Source organism: Ochotona princeps, chromosome 4, assembly GCF_030435755.1.
Source record: "Ochotona princeps isolate mOchPri1 chromosome 4, mOchPri1.hap1, whole genome shotgun sequence".
NCBI classification, from domain to species: Eukaryota; Metazoa; Chordata; class Mammalia; order Lagomorpha; family Ochotonidae; genus Ochotona; species Ochotona princeps.
The window spans coordinates 75,557,479-75,580,873 of NC_080835.1; the positions used below are offsets into that span (position 1 = coordinate 75,557,479).

The window sequence follows — 23,395 nt, forward strand, 5'->3', positions numbered from 1 at the left end:
AAGTGCAGACTTGTTAGCTCTTGTAAGTTATTTGCTTCTTTGTGACAGGAGCACAGGCTTTGTCTTGTCTCACATTGGGTGTGTTCTTTATCCACAGCAGTGCAGTTAACAGTGGAGCTAATTTTCAGATCCACTTTATGCGATGTTACTCAGTTGTGGAGTAGGATTCTGATGTGTTCAATTTGTTACTATGAAACTGTCATTTAGTATATAGTACTTATTGAGATTTTGAGAATGGGTTTTACTGAAAATGTAGGTTTAGCTCAATATTTATGAAGCTGAAGCATGTTGTAGAAATTATATCTGTGCTTAATACTTAGGAGCTTTGCATGCCTAACAGGATGGTTTAGTGGCTAAATCCTTACCCTGCACGTGCCAGGATTCCATATGGGTGCTGGTTCATATTCCAGCTGCTCCACTTCCCTTCTAGCTCCCTGCTTGTGCCCTGAAAAAAGTAGTAGAACCTTGGGACCCTGCAACCACAAGGGAAACCTGGAGGATGCTCCTGGCTTTAGATTGGCTCAGGTCTGGCCATTGGCGGCCACTTGGGGAGTAAACCAGTGGACGGAGGTATTTCTCCTTGTCTCTCCTTTCTGTAAATCTGCCTTTCCAACAGGAATAAATAAATCTTTAAAAAAAATACTTGTGAACTTTGCTATTCAATTTTTTAGTAGCTGTCTTTGATTTGTCTTTTAACTTAAACGTGAGATGATAAATAAGTTTTGTAAACCTTATCTTCCTAGTTTACTCAGTGTCTACCTGTAAAAGGTTGTGTCCTAAGCACTGTGTGTACATGCATAGAGGGTACCTGTTTCCGGACACTAGGTAGGAGCTTAATAAATATTAGTTACCGCCGGTTCTAATCCCAGCAGCCTCACTTCCCATCCAGCTTCCGCTTTGTGGCCTGGGAAAGCAGTAGAGGACGGCCTAAAGCCGTGGGACCCTGTACCCGTGTGGGAGACCTGGAAGAGGCTCTGGGCTCCTGGTTTCGATGGGCTCAACTCCGGCCATTGCAGCAACCTGGAGAGGAAATTATCGGATGGAAGATCTTCCTCTCTGTCTCTCATCCTCTATCTATATCTGACTGCAATGAAAATAAATAAATCTTAAAAAAAGTAGACTCATTACAAACCTCTAAAAATAAGTGTTAGTGACCATTTTTTAAAGATTGTTTATTTTTGTTGGAAAGTCAAACATACAGAGCGGAGGAGAGACAGGAGGAGAGGCAGAGAGAAAGATCTCTGTGCTGATTCACTCCCCAAGTGGCTGCTATGGCCGGAACTAGGCTGATTCGAAGTTAGGAGCCAGGAGCTTCTTCCATGTGGGTGCTGGGTCTCAAGGCTTTGGGTCCTCCTCTGCTGCTTTCCCAAGCCAGAAGCAGGGAGCTGGATGGGAAGAGCCCCTGGGACAGAAACTGTTGCCCATATGGGATCCCAGTGTGTGCAAGGTTAGGACTTTAGCCACTAAGCTACTGTGCTGGGCCCTTAGTTACCATTTTTGCCAGTACAGTTGGATGAATGACTAAAGTTAGGCTCTTTGTTGTATGATTGCTGTATTAAAGGAGGTTAAAAAATTAATTTTAGAACAATTGAGGGAACCATGTAACGAGAAATACCAGGTAGAGTAAGTCCATTCATTCACAAGCTCTGATTCTTTGAATGCGGGAGGTTAGAAAAGGAGAGAATAATGTGGACGGTATGCCTGGAAAAACTGTATGGAGAAGTATAACCCTTGCCTGTCATTTGGCCTTCTGTACTTTAACAAGGTAGTAGGTGTTATTAGAGTTGATTGGGCATGAGAGAATGAGGGCTTGAGGTAAGGTACTGGGTAGAAGGGTTTGTGCTGTGGGGGTATGGATGGAATGAAGGAATGAGCTTACAGTGGCAAGGTAAGTAATCTGGGTTCAAATGACCATGTGCAGGATTGTTCCTGGAGCTGTACAAATAGTTTTGTACAGCTTAAAATATGAAAAAAAAAAAAAAAAAACAAACCTCTTCCCAGTAGTTTCCTAAAAAGGAAAACTGAAGAATGTGTTACATACACAGATGTGGTATCCACTACTCCCTAGTCCTGAGTGGACAGAGAAGGTGAGAACATTCAAGTGTGACTAACTTTCATCCAAGGCCAAATGCAGATGATTAGTAAAATATGTAATTTTTTTTTAAAGATTTATTCATTTTATTACAGCCAGATATACAGAGAGGAGGAGAGACAGAGAGGAAGATCTTCCGTCCGATGATTCACTCCCCAAGTGAGCCGCAACGGGCCAGTATGTGCCAATCCGAAGCCGGGAACCTGGAACCTCTTCCAGGTCTCCCACGCGGGTGCAGTGTCCCAATGCATTGGGCCGTCCTCAACTGCTTTCCCAGGCCACAAGCAGGGAGCTGGATGGGAAGTGGAGCTGCCAGGATTTGAACCGGCGCCCGTATGGGATCCTTGCAGTTCAAGGCGAGGACTTTAGCTGCTAGGCCACGCCGCCGGGCCCAAATATGTAATTTCTTTAAAGATTTATTTATTTCTGTTACAAAGTCAGATATGCGGAGAGGAGGAGAGTCAGAGAGGAAGATCTTCCATCCAATGATTTATTCTCCAAGTGAGTGCAACAGCCGGTGCTGTGTAGATCCAGAGCCAGGAGCCAGGAACCTCCTCCAGGTCTCCCACGTGGGTGCAGGATCCCAAAGCTATGGGCCGTCCTCGACTGCTTTCCTAGGCCACAAGCAGGGAGTTGGACGGTAAGCGGGGCCTCCGGGATTAGAACCGGCGCCCATATGGGATCCTTGCACGTTCAAGGCGAGGACTTTAGCTGCTAGGCCAATGTGTAATGTTAATACTGTGTTTCATTGATTCATATTTACTGGCAATGTTCTTTTACATTTGCTACTCTCCAAATAGCAGATATGGTTGTCATTTTCTGCACATGTATGTGTGCTCTTGGGCATAACTGATGACATCAAGTTACCAGCAGTGTTAGTACCACCTAGTTTGCTTGTCAGTTAGAGTGTGTTTTAGAAGCGTACACTGTGATTTAGCATTGAAAAAAAAAAGACATGAAAATACAAGGGTATAAATTTGGTTTTATATGAAACAAAATATTTATTGCTGGAAGAATGTATAGGAAAAACTGTAATTTCCTATTTTCTTGCAAAGGTACAATCATGGTTTGTGTGTGTGACTTGTAAAGGAGTATTTCATAGCTGTATTGAATTCTGTTCAGTTTTGTTGCTGAAAAACACAGAAGACTTGCCTGTCACACAGCAGGCAGTGCACCTGGAAGTGGGGGAAAGTGCCTCAGTCTTCAACACAAATGAGAGAATTTGCAGCCTTAAAAAGGGGTGTGGCCGATTCATATGTCTCTAGGACTGTCATTAGGGAATTGTAGTTTTCCTTGCTTAGTTTATAACCAGTGACACTTTCGACTTAGTCAGATATGGTACTTATCTCTACTTCCTCATGATAGCTTGTTTAGAACAGATTGTACTATTAAGTAATCAAACTTGTGATTGTAAAAAGGCAAGCAAAATTTTTTTAAAAAATAGAGAAGCTTGTTAAGATACAAAGATCTAGGTCAAAATAGAAGAATAATAATATTTGCATTGTTTTGTCTTCTTAGATACTGCAGGTCATATTGGTTAGTATGCAGGCTCTGGAGTCAGGTGGTCTGGGTTCACATCCAATCCCGCCTCTCTGCTAGCAGTAGCCTGTGTTCAGGTTTCTGTCAAATGAGCAGAAGATTTGTCTCATCGGTTGTTATTTGAGAGTCAAAGGAGATAAATTAGTTACTACTTGTAGTGTTTAGAACAGCAGGTGGCCAGAAGTGAGCAGTGCTTCTTTGTTATTGTTTTTCCTGGGATTGTTTTCTGTAAATCTTAGGTATTGATTACTATAGAGACAGAGTAATTCCAAATGAAGATGTGATTAGCTTATCTAATTTATTTCTTTACAAACCATCTTTTTTTTAATATTTGTGTTTATTAGAAAGTCAAATTTGCAAAGAAAAGGAGAGACAGACAAAAAAATCTTCCATCCACTGGTTCACACTACAAGTGGCTGCAGTGGCTGGAACTGAGCCGATCTAAAGCCAGGAGAATCATCCAGGCCTCCCACATGGGTGCAGGGTCCCAAAGCCTTGGGCCAGCCTACACTGCTCTCCCAGGCCACAAGCAGAGAACTGAAAGGGAAGCGGGGCCACCGGGACATGAACCAGCTCCCATATGGGTTATCCTGGCACTTGCAAGGCAAGGACTTCAGCCCCTAGACTACCGCACCAGGCCCGAAGATGTGATTTACCTTCTTGGGTCCAGCTTGATATTGATATGCTGCTCATTCCTCTTTCCAGTTATTCCCCCCTGTGAGATGTATTAATCTTTTTTTGATCTTTCAGAAAACTTGGCCTATGACTAAAACATACAGATCCACACATAGTTTTGTGGTAAAATTAAAGAGGAATTAGAATTCATTTCGAAAATCTTTTAATACTTTTTTTCGAAGTCACGTGCTATGTTTTCAGCTTTTGGCAAGGCTAAATCCTGACACCTTGCAGCGTGGTACCCAGTCTCTCCCAGTGCACAGGCAGAGCTTAGCCAGCAGGGCTGATGAACTCTGTAGCAAAGCTACCCTTCTGGCCAGTGATGAGCCTGTGACTAGCTTGCCAGGCCTGAGGGCTGGGGAGAGCTGTTTTAGCCAGTTATTTCTAGTTGTGTGATGCTGTGTTGCCTTGGGCCCTCAGCTGCTGAAGAATGCAGGATCCTGTTTCTATTACAGCTGCCCATGAATGTGGACTTTGTCCCAGTGTATTAACTGAGGGGTAATTAATGGTGAAATACTGGGTAGTGAATCATAACTTAACTTTGACATAACCCTAGCAATGATGTTAGTTAGATTTTTTTTTTTCTCACAGAACTAGTGTTGAGCTAGCTTGTTTTCAGAATTCATCTGAAGAATCATTAAATTTCAGATTGGGCTGGACAGTTGTTGAAAATTGAAATTAGAATAGCTTTGTGCAAGGGAAAACAAAATGGGGTGATAGTTTTAGGCTAAAAGGGGCTGGAACCTCTCCTTGTGGTAGCTGGAAGTTAGCAAGTTTGATTTTTCCTTATAAGAAGAGAGAGCATTCTCTGTGTAATTATAAATTTTATTTAATAACTCAGAAAATTCTGATATTCAGTTTAAGTCCTTAAACCTAAAGTGGGAAATACAGTATTGGTGGTAGTGATCATTTGCTAATGCCATGATTGGGAACTTGCTGTCAGTGAAGGATGACACACACAAACGGCATGTGCAGTGAATCTTAAAATAGCATGTCTTCACCTCCAAGTGGATTCCCTGGCTCGCATCTGTGGCCTGCTGCCTGCGCACTGCTCGTAGAAGGAAGACCCCAAGGCACTTGGATCAGCTAGGGAGGCAAGAAATGTTTCGTGATATGTAGCTGTACTGTTTACTCACATTGCTTTCATGCATGGCTAGAGGTTTAGGGTTTTGGGTTTTTTTTTTTTTTTTGGTCCAATTAATTAATTTTTATAAAGGGGACCTCATTTGGCATTTCAGAATGTGTCTGACCAACACCATCTTGTTAACTTGGAACTTGTCAGTTCTGCTGATTAAAAAAAAAAATGCAAGTGTTATGCCCGCTTATCCAGGATGCTTTAAATGTGCCCACTTTTCCTTTCTGATGTATGTCTATGATTTTTTTTTTTCTCAAATGTAGAGCTGCCAGATGCTGTTAAACCAACTGAGAGAAATCACAGGCATTCAGGACCCTTCCTTTCTTCATGAAGCGCTAAAGGTTGGTTTTCAGATTCCTGTTAGCCAAAGGCTATGAAACAGTTGCCCATATCATAGATCAAGATACTTTTTTAATTTAATTTTTCAAGGTAATTGAATCAAAGCAGCATAGGGACAGAAGATCTACAGGCCAGATGACCCTGTACCTTTAACCTGTCAGATAACATGAGGCAGTGCAAATTTGGATGGGTGTGTTCACCTGTTTGTTATTCTTTAAATTTTAATTTATGTATGTATATATGTATTTGAAAATCAGAGAGCTGCCATTCCTTGGGTTACTCCCCAGGTGTGTGTCTCCAGGGAGCCACGTACTTGAACCATTATCTGCTACCTTCCAGAGTACTCCTTGGCAGGAAGCTGTATCACACACAGTGAGGACTTGAACCCACAGACTCCAGTATGGCATGTATTCCAAGTGGCATCTTAACCATTGGACCAAATACCCATCAGAACTCATCATTACCTTAACTAAAGTTGCTGGGAAGTGCTTCTTAGAACGAAAAAGACTTGCTTTGGCTCATGATTTGGAGGTACTCAGTTCACCATTGGGTGACCCTTTAGTCTAGCCACTGGTGTAGGCTGGCAGTGGCAGAATGAACTTCTGAAGGACGATCACACCATGAGCCAGGAAGCTGAGAGGGAGGCTAGGCTGAACTTGGCTTAATTAACTCTTTTGTAAGTGCTGCCTCCTAAGGGCAAGCCTCTGGTGACAAAAAGGCCTACCTTTGGCCACACCTGCCAGAGGCCATAATTAAATCAAGTATCCCCTCCGGGCCTGAGTCAGCAACCTTTAGCATTAATCCATTTACCATTAGCATAAGACTAGACTAGGATTAAACATCTACATGAGAATAGAGATCACCCACCTAATTCTGTTCAGTCTAACAGGTGAGAAAGATTTAGGTAGCACTTGGGGGAAGGGAGTCTGGCATAATAGCTCGGTGGCTAATCCTCCCTTGCAAAATTTAAGAGTCCCATATAGGTGTCAGTTCACGTCTAGACTGCTTCACTTCCCATCCAGCTCTCTGCTTGCGGCCAACAGAGTTGGCCCAAAGCCTTGGGACCCTGCCCTGGGGGAGGGAGGAGGCCATGAGAGACCTAGAAGAATCTCCTGGCTCTTGGTGTGGTAGGGACCAATAGGGTCCCGAGCTTGGAAGCCACTCCCCAAACACCACCTGGGTGTTCCTTCCTGCCCACCTGTGACTCTCACCTATCACCTGAGAGGGGGTGGTATTGCATTGGTGTGTAACCACTCCCCTCGCAAACCCCTATAAAGATCCATGCTAGGGAGGGGCTCTCTCTCTGGGTCCTGTTCTTCCAGCTCACTAGCACTCTGACTCTTGGCCTCCCCAGTACCTGCTTGCTCTGTGGTTTCCCAAAGGACAGACTAAGGACAGGTATCCCCTGAGCAAGGCCCCTCTCTGTCTGTATTCTTCACCCTGTGTTCACTGCTTTGGTGGGACAGTAAAGATAGCAATGCTAAAATGCTGTGTACTTCTAATGTGTTTACTATCCGGAGTTCCAAGAGAGGTGAGGCCTAGCAGTAATGGAATGTGGGCAGACATCCAGCTCCCTACTTGTGGCCTGGGAAAGCAGTCGAGGACGGCCCAATGCTTTGGGACCCTGCACCCGCGTGGGAGACCTGGAAGAGGTTCCAGGTTCCCGGCTTCGGATCGGCGTGCACCGTCCCGTTGTGGCTCACTTGGGGAGTGAATCATCGGACGGAAGATCTTCCTCTCTGTCTCTCCTCTCTGTATATCTGACTTTGTAGTAAAATAAATAAATCTTTCAAAAAAAAAAAGAATGTGGGCAGAAAAAACAAGGAAAGGTGAATGTCTACAGCTTTGTAAGTATACCTAGGTTATTTGTTACATGTCTCTTAGTATAGCTTGTATTGTTGGGGAAGCTGGGACATGGGTCTTCAATTTAACGGATGAACTTCAGGGTAATGGCTATTTGTTGGATTGACTGCATTGCCATATGGACTTGTGATTTGCCATTTCTGGTGAGTCTTGTTCTCACCAAGCTTGGTTAATAAAGACTCCTTAAGAAATCCTAGTCTGATCTCGCTCACACCCTGCAACACTGGCTTCAGATTGGATCAGTTCTTGCTATTATGGCTTTTTGGGAAGTGAACTAGCAGATGGAAAATCTTTCTGTCTTCTCTGTAAATCTGCCTTTCTAATAAAAATAAACAAATCTTAAGAAAAAAGGGACATAGTAGAGCCAGCATTGTGACATAGCAGATAAAACTGCTGGCATCCCATATGGGTCCCCAGTTTGAGTCCTGGCTGCGTCACTTCAAATCCAGTTCCCTGCTAATGGCCTGGAAAAGCAGCAGAAGATAGCTCAAGTGCTTGATGCCCTACATCAAGTGAGAGACACAGAAGCTTCTGGCACAATGGCCTGGCCATTGTGGCCATTTGGGAGGTGAACCAGCGGATGAAAAATATCTCTAACTCTGCCTTTCAAATAGATAAAATAAATCTTTAAAAAAAATGGAAATGAAACACATCAACCATTTGTATCATGTAGAGTTTAAATTCCTGCTGCTTTACACCGACAAACTAAGGCGTGTTTGAGTAGGAAAAGTTTGCAGTTGCTATTTGTTATTGAAAAGCTGTTATTACTGCCAAACTATGACAGTAACATGAAGGTTATATTTTTTGAAAGATATATATTTTGTAATATTGACCTGTGATTTGCTTCAAATCAATTGAGAAAGACTAGGCAATAAATGTGCCTGTGACATGATCATTGTTTGAAGCTAATGATGGGTATGTGGGGTTTATTCAGTTGACTTTTCTATGTGTTAGAAATTTTCCCCAAGTGTTGTCACCACTACAAAATATACTAACTGTTGGCTCTTTTATTACAGAGGCTCACTTCATTTTGAATCTGTTGGGGTTGGGCATTTGCTGTTTGAAAAATAGAGAAACAGAAACAGTGAAAGATATTCCAACTGCTAGTTCACTCTTCAGATGCCTGCAACAGCCAATCTCTTCTTGGTCTCCCATATTAGGGGAAGGGACAAAAGTATTTGAACCATCATCTGCTGCCTCCCATGCTGCACATTAACAGGAAGCTGAATTGGAAGCAGGTGCTCCGATATGGCTGCAGGTGTGCGATGCAGTATCCTAACCACTGTGCCAGATGTATGCCTGAATTAGAGGACTGATTGCTTCAGGTGTATTAGACCTGTTCTCCACCATACTGTCACTTACTACCTTCTGCCCTAAAATTAAACTTGGTCTGAATTAGTATGTTACTGTGGCAGAGAGGAGATAGAACCAGAAAACAGATGTACTATTTTAATTCTATGATATATTACTTTTGACATTTCTCTGTTTTTTTTTTTTTCTAGGCCAGTAACGGTGACATCACCCAGGCAGTCAGCCTTCTCACTGATGAAAGAGTTAAGGAGCCTAGTCCAGACGCTGTTGCCACAGAGCCCTCTGAGGTTGAGGGGAGTGGTGCCAACACAGAAGTCCTAGCAAGTGAGTATGTCCTGTATGGATCCTTCTCTTGAGTCGGCAGAAAGTAAGAAGTCAATGTCTGTGTGTGCTGGTCATCACGTCACTCCTTTGGAAGTAGTAGTAGAGATAGCTGCTTGTCGAGCCATTAATCCGTCCCAGCCACAGCTCCAAGTACTGAAACGCTTTCACTTAGCTGATAAACTAATTAGCTAATAGTGCCAGGGATGTGTCAGGCGTCTTGAATCCTTGCCTCATATATTATTAGTAGGAGGAGATTGACAACGAAACAAATAAATTATATAGCACATAAGTACTGTGGAGGAAGATGAAGGACAAAGTGAAAGAAGTGAAAACAGAAGTGCTAGGATTGGCTGTCAATAGGATGAACCTTTTGAGACAGCGCAAGTAAGGAGAGGGAGTAAGACATGCCAGGCCTGAAGGTGGGAGTATGGCAAGGCTGAGGCGTTGTGAGTGAAGAGAGCAGAAAGATAAGGCCTTGTGGGCTCATGCAGCGCCTACCTTCAAGCCCACATGTGTTTAGCTGTGTTCTGACATAATGAAAACTCACCACCCACTGTCTCGAGTTATGTTTACAGCAAGTGGATGGTAGGCTGTCGTCATCCATGTAAAATACATGAGTATTTTGTTGAAGTTAATATTGTAGAATGTTCAGATTAATTATGTGTCAGCAAGATATAGATATTTTTAAGATTTTATTTATTTCTTTGAAAGGCAGAGTTCAGAGAGGGAAGCACAGAAGCAAATAGAGAGAGATCTTACATTCCCTGATTCAGTCCCCAACTGGTTTCAACAGCCAGGACTGGGCCAGGCTAAAACCAGGAGCCTGGACCTTCAGATGGGTCTACTATGTGAGTGCAGGGGCCCAAAGATTTGGGCCATCTTCTACTGCTTTCCCAGGTCCACTAGCAGAAAGCTGTATCTATACCAGCAATGTGAAACTAGTTTTATTTGCTTGAGATTCTCCCAAGTAACGTAGAACTTACTAGTGCTGTGGCTGGCACTGTGGCATAGATGATCAAGATACCGCCTAAAACAGCAGCATCCTGTATGGGCACTGGTTTGAGTTCTGCCTGCTCCACTCCAATCCAGCTCAGTTTTTTTTTTTTTTTAAGATTTATTTTTATTACTATTACAAAGTCAGATATACAGAGAGAGGAGGAGAGACAGAGGGAAGATCTTCCGTCCGATGATTCACTCCCCAAGTGAGCCGCAACAGGCCGGTGCGCGCCGATCCGATGCCAGGAACCTGGAACCTCTTACGGGTCTCCCACGCCGGTGCAGGGTCCCAATGCATTGGGCCGTCCTCAGCTGCTTTTCCCAGGCCACAAGCAGGGAGCTGGATGGGAAGTGGAGCTGCCGGGATTAGAACCAGTGCCCATATGGGATCCCGGGGCGTTCGAGGCGAGGACTTTAGCCGCTAGGCTACGCCGCCGGGCCCAAGCTCAGTTTTTTAAACCCTAACTTTTTGCTTGGCATCAAAAACAAAATCTAGGGGCCAGCGCGGTTGTCTAGTGGCTGAGGTCCTCCCCTTGAATGCCCCAGGATCTCATATGGGCCGATTCTGATCCTGGCAGCCCCACTTCCCTTCCAGCTCCCTGCTTGTGGCCTGGGAAAGCAGTTGAGAACGGCCCAAAGCCTTGGGACTATGCAACCCATGTGGGAGACCTGGAGGAGGCTCCTGGCTCTTGCCTTCAGATGGGCACAGTGCTGGCCATTGCAGTCACTTGGGGAATGAATCATTGGATGGAAGATCTTCCTCTCTGTATATCTGACCTTGCAATTAAAATAAATAAATCTTTAAAAGAAAAAACAAAATCTAAGCTAAAAATCCAATCCTTTTGCTTAATGGCTAAAAAGAGAGAGAGAGAGATAAATTTCCAGAAACAGCAGAACTACAAAATACAGGTTCAAACTACAAAATAAAGGTTCAGACCATAGCCAGAGGCGAGTTGGATGTTGGAATCCAGGAGGACTTACCCTGTATCCCAGCATGCCCAGGGCTGGAGAGGGCAGTGACTTCGGGGCTGTACCTGATGTGAGTCCAAATGGAGTTCTGGCCACCAGGGAAGATTGCTCTGGATCCTGCTGGTGCCCGTGCCTTCAGCTTGATTGAGAACAAAGAAAAGTGTGTTTATTTGAGTGTAATTGGGACTTAAATCTGGGAAAATATGAATTCAAACAGCCTTGAAACTGTGCTCCAAGGTTGTTAACCAAATGGTGTCTGCATTTGAAGCCTAGAATCACAGTGGGGTGGAGGTTATTGTGATTTGCACCCACAAGGGTCAGGCTGTCTTGTAACAAAAGGCTGTCTTATAACAAAGCATATTGTTTCTATCTTGGCAGTGGCGGGGAGGCGGGGGGTGGGGGTTCCCGAATGGTTAATGAGAGCTGGTGAACTGCAATGGCCCAGTCCAAAGATCAGCATGCATACGGGTGCACGTGTGCCGGCAACCAGATTGACGGTTCAGCTGGACACCTGTCTGAAATGACTAACCAGTGCTCTTTCCTTTTTATTTTCTTCCTTGATGTCTTGATTGATTATTTTGAGTTGGTTTTTTTATGTGTGGTGTTCAGTAGGGCTTATTCTTTTGCATGTGGATATGCAGTTGCTCTTGTATCATCAGTAGAAAAGATAATCTTTCTCTCTTGGTACCTGTGTGGAAAATCAGTTGTTTGTAAATGTGAAGGAAATTTGATTCTATCTGTGTGTGTCTAACCTATGCCAGTAGCACACAGTATTGATTACTGCAGTTGGTTGCTGTAGTCTTGTATGACTTCTAAAAAAATTAAATGTTGTCATTGATGATGTACAGAATTTTCATTTCACTTGTCCTTACCCAGTTACATTTTTGTAGATTCTTTTGGGTTTCCTGTGTAGGTGACCATCATATGTGAATCGGAGCAGTTTTGCTTCTCATTTTTCTGTCTTTGTCTTTTTGTAGTTCTTTTCCCAATAGGCAGCACTTCCAGAATCATGATGATTGAAAGTGGTGATGGTAGACAATTTCTGGTGATGGTAGACAATTTTCTTGGTGTGAAAGAAAACGTACTGATGATATTTTGAAATGTGTGCTTGGTCTTTGTGTCTGTTTCCTGGCACACAGCCCCTATGATCCATGGACTTCCTGTAGCAGTGGTATCTTTGTTTGTGCTAAGGTGTGGACTGGTGGCTGGCCCTCACAGTGATGGCTTCAGGATGGACCTGGCTCCTCTCAGCCTCCAGGGAGTGGTGAGGAGATGAAGGGTAAGCCAATCACCAGTGTCCAAGGATGTACTCAATCATTCAAAATGTAGTGACACTTCCTTGAAAACCCCATAGCACAGGTTCAGAGCTTCTGGGCAGCAGAACATCCAGAGATTCCCAGATGGTGTGTGCCTGAGCAGCGTGGGCTCCCATATTAATTGGGGTTGTGGGAACCTGGGTTTATGGCCAAGGACTCAGCTGCACAGGTAGAACAACCTGGCATTACAACTGGCATCTTCAGTGAGCTTCGACTGAGCCCCTGGCCTATGGAGTGTGATTCTGGGTGCTTATAGGTATTGTCAGAACCGTGCTGAATGAGAGGACACTTGGCTGCCGCTTCCTGCCAAAGAACTGATTGCTTGCTGGCTAGTGGAGAGATGTCGCTGTGCCTTGTGAAGTCAGAGAAGTCTTGGGGTTGATTGTGGTTTCATGACAGGTTTTCCAACATAGCAGTGGACATGTTCCCATTAACTATGAAGCTAGTCATGGGTTTCCCCTATGTCCTTTCAGCTCAAGAATGTTCTATTCCTGGTTGGGTTAGAGTTTTTATCCTGAAAGCAGATACTGTTATCTCTTTCTGGTGAGGTAATGATTTTTTCCTTAGCTCTACAGACAGTGGCTTTTACTGGTCAATTTTTTATTGACCAGTATTTATTATTTTTATTTGAAAGTCATATTGCCCTCTGGTTCGTTTCCCACGTAGCCACAACAGTTTGTGTTGAGCCAATCCAAAGCTAGGAGCCAGGAGCTTCTTCCGGGTCTCCCACACAGGTGCAGGGTCCCAAGGCTTTGGGTCATCCTTGACTGTTTTCCCAGGTCACAAGTAGAAAGCTCAGTGGGAAGTGGTGCAGCTAGGATATGAACCCTTGCCCATATGGGATCCCTGGCATGTAAGGCGAGGACTTTAACCATAAAGCTGCTGTGCTGAAACCTAATGGTCAGTTTTCTAACGTTATTCCTCCAACAAACTCAGCTTGAACTTCATTTGCTGATAATCCTGTTTGGATTTGTTTTTTGATTATTTATTTATTTTTCCTTCAATCTCATGAATTTATCATTTTTTTTTCTTGCTGTACATACTTAGTTTTGAAATGTGTTAGTTGTTATGCTGAAGTTACAAAACAGGTGTGTCCTGTGCTCTGAAGGACAGTTTATATGAGATTGAAAATGTTTGTCCCTGAATGTTTCATAGTTCACTGAGGTTCCACAATGATAGAGTCTAATGTAGATACAATGTGGACACATTTCTGGAATGAGATGGCAAAAGAAGGTGTTTGCATTTTAGCAGCTTGTTACTGCTGTACTAAAGTCTACTGCATAGCTACAGTGTAGCTGTGAGTTATTCATTTGCTTCTGTGTAGAATAATAAAGTTGTTAACATGGGTTTGTGGTGAGAACTAGGGACTATTTCTGATTTTATGAATGTTTACCTTTATTAGACCACAGACTGAACGGCAGTGTTTCTTGCTGTACACTAATTGAATCTATTTGTCTTACAGAAGTAATAGACCTTACACATGATAACAAAGATGATCTTCAGGCTGCCATTGCTTTGAGCCTCCTGGAGTCCCCCAAGATTCCATCTGATGGACGAGATCTTAGCAGGTGTTTAATTTATTGTCTTTGCTTCTCATTGTGATGTGATCAGAGGTCTATGAATGCTGTTCAGGAATAATTCTGCCAAGCTCCTAATTTGAAGCTTCTACTTTAAAAGCAGTTATTTATTCTGTTAATTTTCACTGTGTTTGAAAGGCAGAGAGGTGGGCAGGTATAGATGCCCGCAGTAGCCAGAAGTGGATCACGCCAAACCTGTGACCCCAGCATTTCATTCAGGTCTCCCACGAAGGTGCTAGGGACCCACGTTCCTGAGCCCACATCTGCTGCTTTTCGACACATGAACAGCAAGCTGAATCAGAAGCAGAGTGTCCGGGGCTCACAGCAGGTACCCAGATAGGGAATGTGGGCATCCCATCAGAATCTTAACCCAGTGGCTACTCCCAGGCTTCCTGAATGATTCCTAAATGAAATGTCTTCTGTGAGAAACTTTGAAATAGCCCTGGCTGACTCTTTGGCTCACTTTTGAAAAAATAGGTGTAAGCAGAGTCTTGTTGCTGACTGTAGTCTGAACTGAAGCCTGCAAACTTTTGTTCACATGACTGATGGACCAAAACTGTTAACCTAGTCCAGAGTATCTGATAGATACATGCTCCTTTCATGAACTTGGAGAGTGCGCTACTGGGTATTTCTAAATATCCCAGAAGTGCTCAGGGGCATATATGTATTAAACTGAGACTTCCTTGGTTGTCTGGTGCTACTTACAGACATCCAGTTCCACTTGTGGTCTGTCAGTGTCTGGACACTGCGGAAAGGTTTCCTTCAGGGACACAGACCTGGCTGTGTGTGCTGACCAGGTTAGAGACTCTTACCTGTGGGCACAGTATTTCCCCTGCCCCCTTTCATCGACAGATGCTAGATGGATTGCTGTTATTGAAGGATAAAACTTTGTGGACCTTGTTGCTCATAACCTCTGTTACATACAGATGAAAAATTAAAAAAAAAAAGGAATTTTTGCATGTAAGCCTTGCTTTCCTCTTACATCTTGTCATTACCAGCTAGCCAGTGGTTATCCAGTAGATTGTTTTTTCTGATGTTTATAATTATGTCTGAAAAATTAACAGCATCCTCCTTAGAATGTATTTTTCTTTTAACTCTGCTAATTTTGGTGTGTGGTGTCTTGGTACCCTACAGGATGCACGAGGCAGCCTCTGCAGAAACAAAACGCTCAAAGCGAAAACGCTGTGAAGTCTGGGGAGAAAACCCCAACCCAAATGATTGGAGAAGAGTTGACGGGTGGCCAGTGGGGCTGAAAAATGTTGGCAATACATGCTGGTTTAGTGCTGTTATTCAGGTATGTTACTTTAGAGAAATGGTTGTGCCTTCTGGAAATAATGTTGTTGTTTACTAAGTTGAAATGTGTAAAACATAGCTGTACATTGAATTAAAATATAAATCTGAGGAGTTTTTCCAATGACTACTTTATGGTGTTTGACTTGTTTTCCTATGTTTACGTTACATGCTCCGATTCCCAGGTTGGGTGGTACCAATATCGCAACCTTGTGTGGTTGTAAATATGTTGAATAATTTTTGCTGCCAGCATTTAGAGAATTCTGTATTCCAGCAGAGTGAGGGCAAATGAGTAGAAATGAATTCTACTGTGGAAGTTGTCCTGGGCATCCAGGCAGTAAAGGACGATAAGACGTCAGGAAAGGAGATCAGGCTGTGGGATGTGAATTGTGCCTGGATACAGGATATATGCCATAAAGAGTTGAGAAGTAGGGCTCAGAGTTTTCCGGCAGGAGTAACTATGTGAATGATAGTGACATCTGACAGTGGAGGGGGATTGATTTGGGTGTGTTAAGGATGGAGTTAAGTATAGTTTTAGACATGTCCATTTAAGGCATCCATAGGAAGATATGCCATGGGGTAGTTAACAGTGGGGATATTTAGCTCAGAAAAAGATCTAGATAGCAGATACAATTCTTGGGATTAATGTCAATACAGGGAGGACGGCTAGGAGCAGTAGATGGGTTCACATAGAGTGATGGCTCCAGAGTTGCATCTCAGACATCTCCAGCGTGACATGGCCATGGTGCCTCCCTTGATCCCCGCCTTGAAGTCTTTTATCAGAGTGTTCATGGCAGCTACTCAGCTGCTCAGGCCAAAAATGGAATCATCCCGTGTTACACTCCCTTTGCTTGCAGCCTGCTATGAGCCGGGCACTATTTTTGGCCCTGGGGAAACAACAGTGAATAAAGCAACGCCCCTTGTCTCATGGAGTTTACATTGCAAAGCGTGGAGCAGGCAGAGGCAGTAAATGAAGCATGGATCAGGTAGTGATCAGTAGGAGCTGGAGAGTGTTCTGCCAGAAAAGGGAGGAGTACCATCTGCATAGAACGGTCAGGGTTAGGTGATGCAGTGAACACAGCAGAAGCAGAGAAAGAATTCCTGGTGATGATGAGTGAAAAAATGTGTTCTGGGTACAGCTAGAAGGCATTTTATTCCCTGTCATTCATGTACTGCTTCCAGAGCTGGAAGAGGAAACTTCAGCAATTCTTTGTTGGAGGATGTTGGGATGGGGAATTACATTCAGTTTTTTTTTTTTTTAAATTAACTTGATGAAGAGATAGTAGAAAATGTGTGATTTTATAATGAAAATGTGTGATTTTATGAAAATGCTAAAAATTCTCACCAGAGAGGTAGAATATCAGTATTGTCAGGCTTGTAGAAAATACAGTATTTTTTTAAAAAGATTTATTTATTTTTATTGGAAAGGCAGATATATAAAGAAGAGGAAAGGTGGAGAGGGAGATCATCCATCTGCTGATTCACTCCCTAAGTGGTTGTACCCGCTGGAGCTGCACCTATCCTAAGCCAGGAGCCAGGAACCTCTTCTGGATCTCCCATGTGGGTGTAGGATCCCAAGGCTTTGGGCCATCCTCTATTGCTTTCCCAGGCCACAAGCAGGGAGCTGATGGGAAGTGGGGCTGCTGACACCCGTATGGGATCCCAGTGCGTTCAAGGTGATGACTTTAACCACTAGGCTGTCGTGCCAGGCCTGAAAATATAGTATTTTTAAGAAAGAATGTGGAATAACAAACTCTGCTATACTCAGCTTTTAGCTGAAGAAATAAATTGTCACATCTTTCCTGCCCTGCAGACATAACTACACATTTGAAGTCCCCAGACAATATGTAATACTACTTTATATAGTGTTAAACTTAATATAAACACTATAATTGTTTTTCTGAAACTTTCTTTTTTTTTTTTAAAGATTTATTCATTTTATTACAGCCTGATATACAGAGAGGAGGAGAGACAGAGAGGAAGATCTTCCGTCCGATGATTCACTCCCCAAGTGAGCCGCAACGGCCGGTGCGCGCCGATCCGAAGCCGGGAACCTGGAACCTCTTCCGGGTCTCCCACGCGGGTGCAGTGTCCCAATGCCGTCCTCGAGTGCTTTCCCAGGCCACAAGCAGGGAGCTGGATGGGAAGTGGAGCTGCCGGGATTAGAACCGGCGCCATATGGGATCCCGGGGCGTTTAAGGCGAGGACTTTAGCCGCTAGACCATGCCGCCGGGCCCTCTCTGAAACTTTCTCAGGAAAAAAATGTATTTCTTAGTTTTATCTATTGATTAAAAAAAACTGTAGATAGCACTGTTCATTCATTTTCACTGGTGTGTAGTAGTCGGCTTCATGCAAACTTCAGATTCTGCTTTTATGATACACTTCCATAAGCTCCAGGATTTTCCTTTCTAGCCTGCCTATCTTCTTCCACCTGGGAAAGGAGAATTAAAAGATAGTTTTAGGGCACTGTTGCAGTGGTAATGCATGCTTATCCTCTTTTGTCTGGCCAGCATCCCATTTGGGCACCAGTTCTTGTCCCAGCTCTTCCACTTCTGATCCAGCTCCCTGCGTATGACCCGGGAAAGCAGCAGAGGATAGCCCAAGATCTGGGCACTCTGCACCTACATGGGAAACACAGAAGAATTTCCAGGTTCCTGACTTTGGACTGTAGTGGCCATCTGGGGAGTAAACCAGCAGATGGAAGATCTGTGTCTCTCTAATTCTGAGTTTCAAAGAAAAATAAATCTTTTAGAAAAAAAAGAATTTTGGTACCAAAAAATATATTGAAGTCCACAGTTCTTCATCATACATTTATCATGAACTATGTGAAGACCCTTCCTTAAAAACAGATTTCAAAAATTTCTTGCACTGTGATCATCTTTTAAACCTAAGTGAAGTTCTCCTATAATTTATATAATTTGATTCCTCTTGTTAGATCTGTCTTTTACCTAAAAGGTTTGACAGTCTTTCAGCTCATTTTTATGTGCAACATTTGTTGTTTCTTTAGAAATAATAAAAAATTGCTGGATTCATGGTTAGGATTGAAAGTTAAAGAATTGGATTTTATTTGCACACCTGTTTTGCAAAGAAGCTATGAATCCATTTCTTGCTCTTTTTTTTTTTGCCAGTCTCTCTTTCAGTTGCCTGAATTTCGAAGACTTGTTCTGAGTTATAATCTGCCCCAGAATATACTTGAAAATTGTCGAAGTCACACAGTAAGTTGGGGTTGTGGGTTTTTTTTTTTATGTTTCATCACAATGGCTTCCCAATTTTTTACCGAAACTGATAACCGTGAAACTACAAGGTTGTACAAATATTTGTTTTCATTTATCAATGATTCTCTTTTCTAATGACAAAATAAGTATTTGCAAATATGTAAAATTAAGTACGTGTAAAATCAAAGAACAGTTCGAGAAAGCAAGAGGAGCCGCTTCTGGGTGGGGTGAGGGCAGCACAGAACATCTGTCCTCTTTGGATTGTGCTCAGGTATTCCGTTTGTGGTCAGCTTGTGGTGTGGAACAGATAGCCTTGCACCTTCTCGGCCTGGGCCTTCCCAGCCAACATGGTGGTCTCTTGCCAGTGGGTGTCACCTCCCTCCAGTGAACTCATCCTCTCCAAGGTATCACCTTGGTCAGATGGATTTCCCTAGTTGGAGGGAGGATGTCAGCTTCAAGAAATGGAAATAGAAATTTCTGGTATTGAAGCAGTCACAGTTCAGTGACTTCTCGATGGGATTCTTCAGTGGTCTGGGGTACAATGAGATAGCTTGAGGCCTGGTTCTGACCTAGATCCAGGTAAGCAGAAACTAGAGAGTGGATTATGGCAACTCCTCTCTCTGTTCTGATTTTTCAAATAAAATATATGTTTTCTACAGGAAAAGAGAAATATTGTGTTTATGCAAGAACTTCAGTATTTGTTTGCTCTGATGATGGGATCAAATCGAAAATTTGTAGACCCTTCAGCAGCTGTGGACCTGCTAAAGGGAGCATTCCGATCATCTGAGGAGCAGCAGGTACAAAAGAAGCCAGTTCCCTGGGATTCTTCCATTTCAAGTGGTCTGTCATAAACAGTCCTGGAATTTCCTGCTTTATTTCAACAGTGTACCAGGCTGGACATATGACTAAGCAGGGTGGTGTTGGCCAGTTGTTGCTCTTTATTTTACTTACAAACCGGGTGGTGAGAGAGAACATGTGTACAAGAGAGAGGAAGTAGAGACAGACAACATGCACACACATACCCAAAGGTAGCAATCCCAAGAAGAAAAAATGTAGAAAGAATAGTAGACTTATACAGGGGTTGCTGAAGTAGAAAGAGGATGGAAAAGATCTCACAGAGTGATGGAGGGGTCACTGAGAATAGTAGAGTCTTTGTGTCTTTTATTTTGGGATGGTCCAGATAAAATGCTATTTTTAAAGTTATCTAAACCTAAGTTGCAGCTTTTCTGAATGCTTTTTCTCTTGTAGACGTTAATGCTTTTTCTGTCTCCTATTAAAACACTGAGTTGTTTATATTAATGTCTTTGTCATATAAATGTTGACATTTTTTCTCTTAACATTCTGCAAAATTCTCAAAACATTTCATAAAGGTTTCCTTTCTTAGTGCCCTAGAGGACTCTAGTCTGTTCTTTGGGGCTTTTTCTTTCAAAAGGTGAAATTGGAAGATTTGGGTGTGTGTGTCTGTTTTGTTGTTTTTTGGTTTTTTGTTTGTTTTTGTTTTTTTGGCTTTGTCACAAAAAGATGTGGCTGGAATTGATGGAGTTCCAGATTCCTTGTTTCCACAACTTGATGCAAAGTTGCCTAAGACACCTCCGTGTCCAGAACTGGCTAGATTCGAGGGTCCTATAGCGTCACACTATGCGGCCCTCCTGCATGGTCATAGTAGCAGAATCTTAGTTCGTTGGTGGGGTACGGGCAAATCTTTCTTCCAGTAAGTACAGTGCTACATCTAACTCTTCTGCAATTTGTGCCTCTCTTATAGCAAGATGTGAGTGAATTCACACACAAGCTCCTGGATTGGCTAGAGGACGCATTCCAGCTAGCTGTTAATGTTAAGTGAGTGTTGAGGGTTTGTTTGTGCATCCTTCTGACTCACAGTGGGCCAGTGAGAATTATGGTTGTGGGGAGAAGTTACACTTTTCAAGGGAAAAATTGCTGGTTTTCCCTAAGCGTCGTGGGGTAATCCCTGGGCCCGACCTCACTGTGAATCTCCTTTCCCTTTGACTGTTGCTGTCTCAGATACAGGAACATTGACATGTGAGTAGTTTTGACTGAAAGGGCTGGAGCCAGCAACTTTGCTAAAGTCATAACCTGGGCTGTAAAATGTATTTTCTAAAAGGTCAAATAAGTCCTAGATGTGAACAGAGTGATGCTATGTGGCTGCATAGAATTAAATCTTGACTACCTCTGCAGTGTACTTGGAAGTTACACTATTTTGGTCATGGTATAAGTAAAATTCAGGGCTAGGAATATGTGAAGTGCTCACCTAGTACACATACTGAGAAGCTGGTAAAGTGTTGACTCTGGGTATAAACGTATATCATAAAGCAGCTTCGTAAATACCTATTTACATAGTTAGTAACAGTTTATGATGAATTTGTAGAGAAAAACTGTCTTAGTTCCATTTCTGTTGTGCCACTTAGAATGTTTTTTATTTATTTGCAATAACTGCACATTGGAGTTTCTTCTGTGCCTTTTATACATTTGGCATTGGACATAGGTGTATGTAGTGATTACATATAGATGTATGTGTTTGCATGGATGACTCCTCTCTGAGACCTTGAGCACCTTACAGCCAGTTATCATGTCTTATCTTTGTGTCATTAATACAGTGTCAGGCATATGCTTATTCAATGAATGTTTGAACTGTCCAGTTCCTTCCTATTCTAGTCCATACTTGGCTCTTGGACGATTGATAAAGATGCACTGATTTGGCTTTGATGGGCTTGGGTTTTGTGAAACATGTAGCTCATACATAGTTGTCTCCCCTTTTTTGAAAGCAGCAGTCCCAGGAATAAATCTGAAAACCCAATGGTGCAGCTATTCTATGGTACTTTCCTGACTGAAGGGATTCGTGAAGGTAACTTGTATATACTGAATGTTAATTCTAGACCTTGACCATGTCTTTCTTACTGTATCTCCTTAATGGGCACTGTCAGAGAAACCCAGGTCTGACTATTGGTGTTGTCTCTTGATGCCTGTGTAATCAGGACTCTGTGAGTTCCTGAATCCTGTTCTTCTGTGCAGTGGGCAGTCTTTACTTTGGGGTTGTTTCGTTAAATTGTATGTTTGCAGAGCACACATTTAGTGTTAGTGTCAGATGCACAGGGATGCTCCTTTGTCTCTGGTAAGTTTTCTGACAGAATACCTAAGCTGCATGCTGGGCATAGCATCCTTTTTTACTAGAGAATTTTGAGCATGTGCAAGCCCCATGCACCCAGCCACCACCGACACACAGCCAGCTGTTCCCAGCTCACCATGGCAACTCTTCCTTCTGCTCCTGTTTTTAAAGCATAATCTAGTACCACTACCACTCAGGAAAATAGCCTTTTTAATATCAAATGTCTAGAACAGCATTATTCCCTGCAGTTAGAGAATTGAGTTTATTTTTGAAGTTTGCTTTAGTCAGGAACCAGTGTGGTTCATTTATGACAGGCTGATCTTTAAAAGTCTCTCTTGGTGTCTGGCACCTCTTCCCTCCCCCCTCCACCACCCTTTTCTCCTTTAAGAGTCTTTTCTGAAGGAACTGGCTTGTTGGTTCTGTAGTATTTCTCCTATTCCCTTGATCCATATTTAGCATACTCTGAATATATTTCTCTTTCTTCCTCTTTCTGTGAATTGATGTTTAAGCCTGGATGCTTGGCCAAATTCAGGTAAAGCTTTATTTGGCAAGACTGAATTGTAGGTGGTGTGAAAATCTTCGATTGGAGAGTCTGTTGAGAGGGGTGGAGGCATGTGTGATTTTTTTTTTTTTTTTCCCTGTGCCATTAGCTAGCTGTTTCATGGCCAGTGTCTGGACTCACGGGCTCATTAGAGGATGCAAAGCTCACTTCATGTATTTTTAGCTAGTTCTCAGAAGGTAGTGCAGTATGAGAAAAGGTTGTCTCTGTGCAGCCAATACACAGACTTTTAGGTTGCTGTAGGGATGTGGTTAAAAATCAGCTTGTCTCTCTCTCTGCATAGGAAAGCCCTTCTGTAACAATGAGACCTTTGGCCAGTATCCCCTTCAGGTAAACGGTTATCGCAACTTAGATGAGTGTTTGGAAGGGGCCATGGTGGAAGGAGACATTGAGCTACTTCCTTCTGATCATTCAGTGAAGTATGGACAAGAGGTAGGTTGGATATTTTTATTTGCTGTGCTAGTGACAGAGCCAGTTAAGTCAGACTGTGCTTTTGGGCAAGCTAATCTCCCTCTCTTATATTTATTTAAATATAAATAACTTTGTATTTAGTTAACAGAACTTGAATTTGTCTTGTCTCATCATTTGATGTTAGTCAATCTTGGTGCTGAATTAGAGTTAATCATGTGAAAGTTGTGTGCTGCTTCTGATGTTTAAAGTATGATGAAGTTTCTCTCTTTCTGTTGAAGCCTACCTGTCCCTGAGTAGGGAGAACCCACTGCCTCCATATTTGCAGAGGGTAAAAGTTCAGTGATTAAAACCTCTGGTATGCCGTTCAGAATATTTTCCCTCTTTAGTGTGTACTGTTCTCAGTTGTAAATTCTGCCTTTGCTTTTTAAAAATTTTTAAATTTTAATTTTCCTTTATTTTTGTGGGAGGAGGATGTGAAGGGAAAAGGTCAGATCAAAGGGAGAGCGAAACAGGAACACCTCGGATTTCCAATTGGGTTAAGAATTAGTGGCATTTGTGGCATCATTTCAACACTGCACTGTTTAGATTTTTCTTTCATCTGACATTTTGGCACAAAACTGTAAACTCAGTGATTATAATAGGATAAAAAGAAGAGCTTTCCAG

The 23,395-nt window shown here is 42.8% G+C and overlaps 1 protein-coding gene across 5 annotated transcripts in view; it reads left to right on the top strand.

The window, feature by feature from the left end:
* The window catches only part of USP28 (ubiquitin specific peptidase 28), a 64,070-nt gene that overhangs the window by 15,314 nt on the left and 25,361 nt on the right, over positions 1–23,395 (top strand). For 4 of the 5 annotated variants that reach the window (XM_058663894.1, XM_058663897.1, XM_058663898.1 and 1 more), the window contains exons 2-10: positions 5,705–5,782; positions 9,146–9,278; positions 14,022–14,127; positions 15,271–15,430; positions 18,555–18,641; positions 19,301–19,438; positions 20,404–20,477; positions 21,425–21,501; positions 22,605–22,753. In XM_058663894.1, coding sequence (XP_058519877.1) covers positions 5,705–5,782; positions 9,146–9,278; positions 14,022–14,127; positions 15,271–15,430; positions 18,555–18,641; positions 19,301–19,438; positions 20,404–20,477; positions 21,425–21,501; positions 22,605–22,753 — 1,002 coding nt within the window. The remainder of the gene's footprint in view (positions 1–5,704; positions 5,783–9,145; positions 9,279–14,021; positions 14,128–15,270; positions 15,431–18,554; positions 18,642–19,300; positions 19,439–20,403; positions 20,478–21,424; positions 21,502–22,604; positions 22,754–23,395) is intronic. The other variant, XM_058663895.1, reaches the window with a different exon arrangement.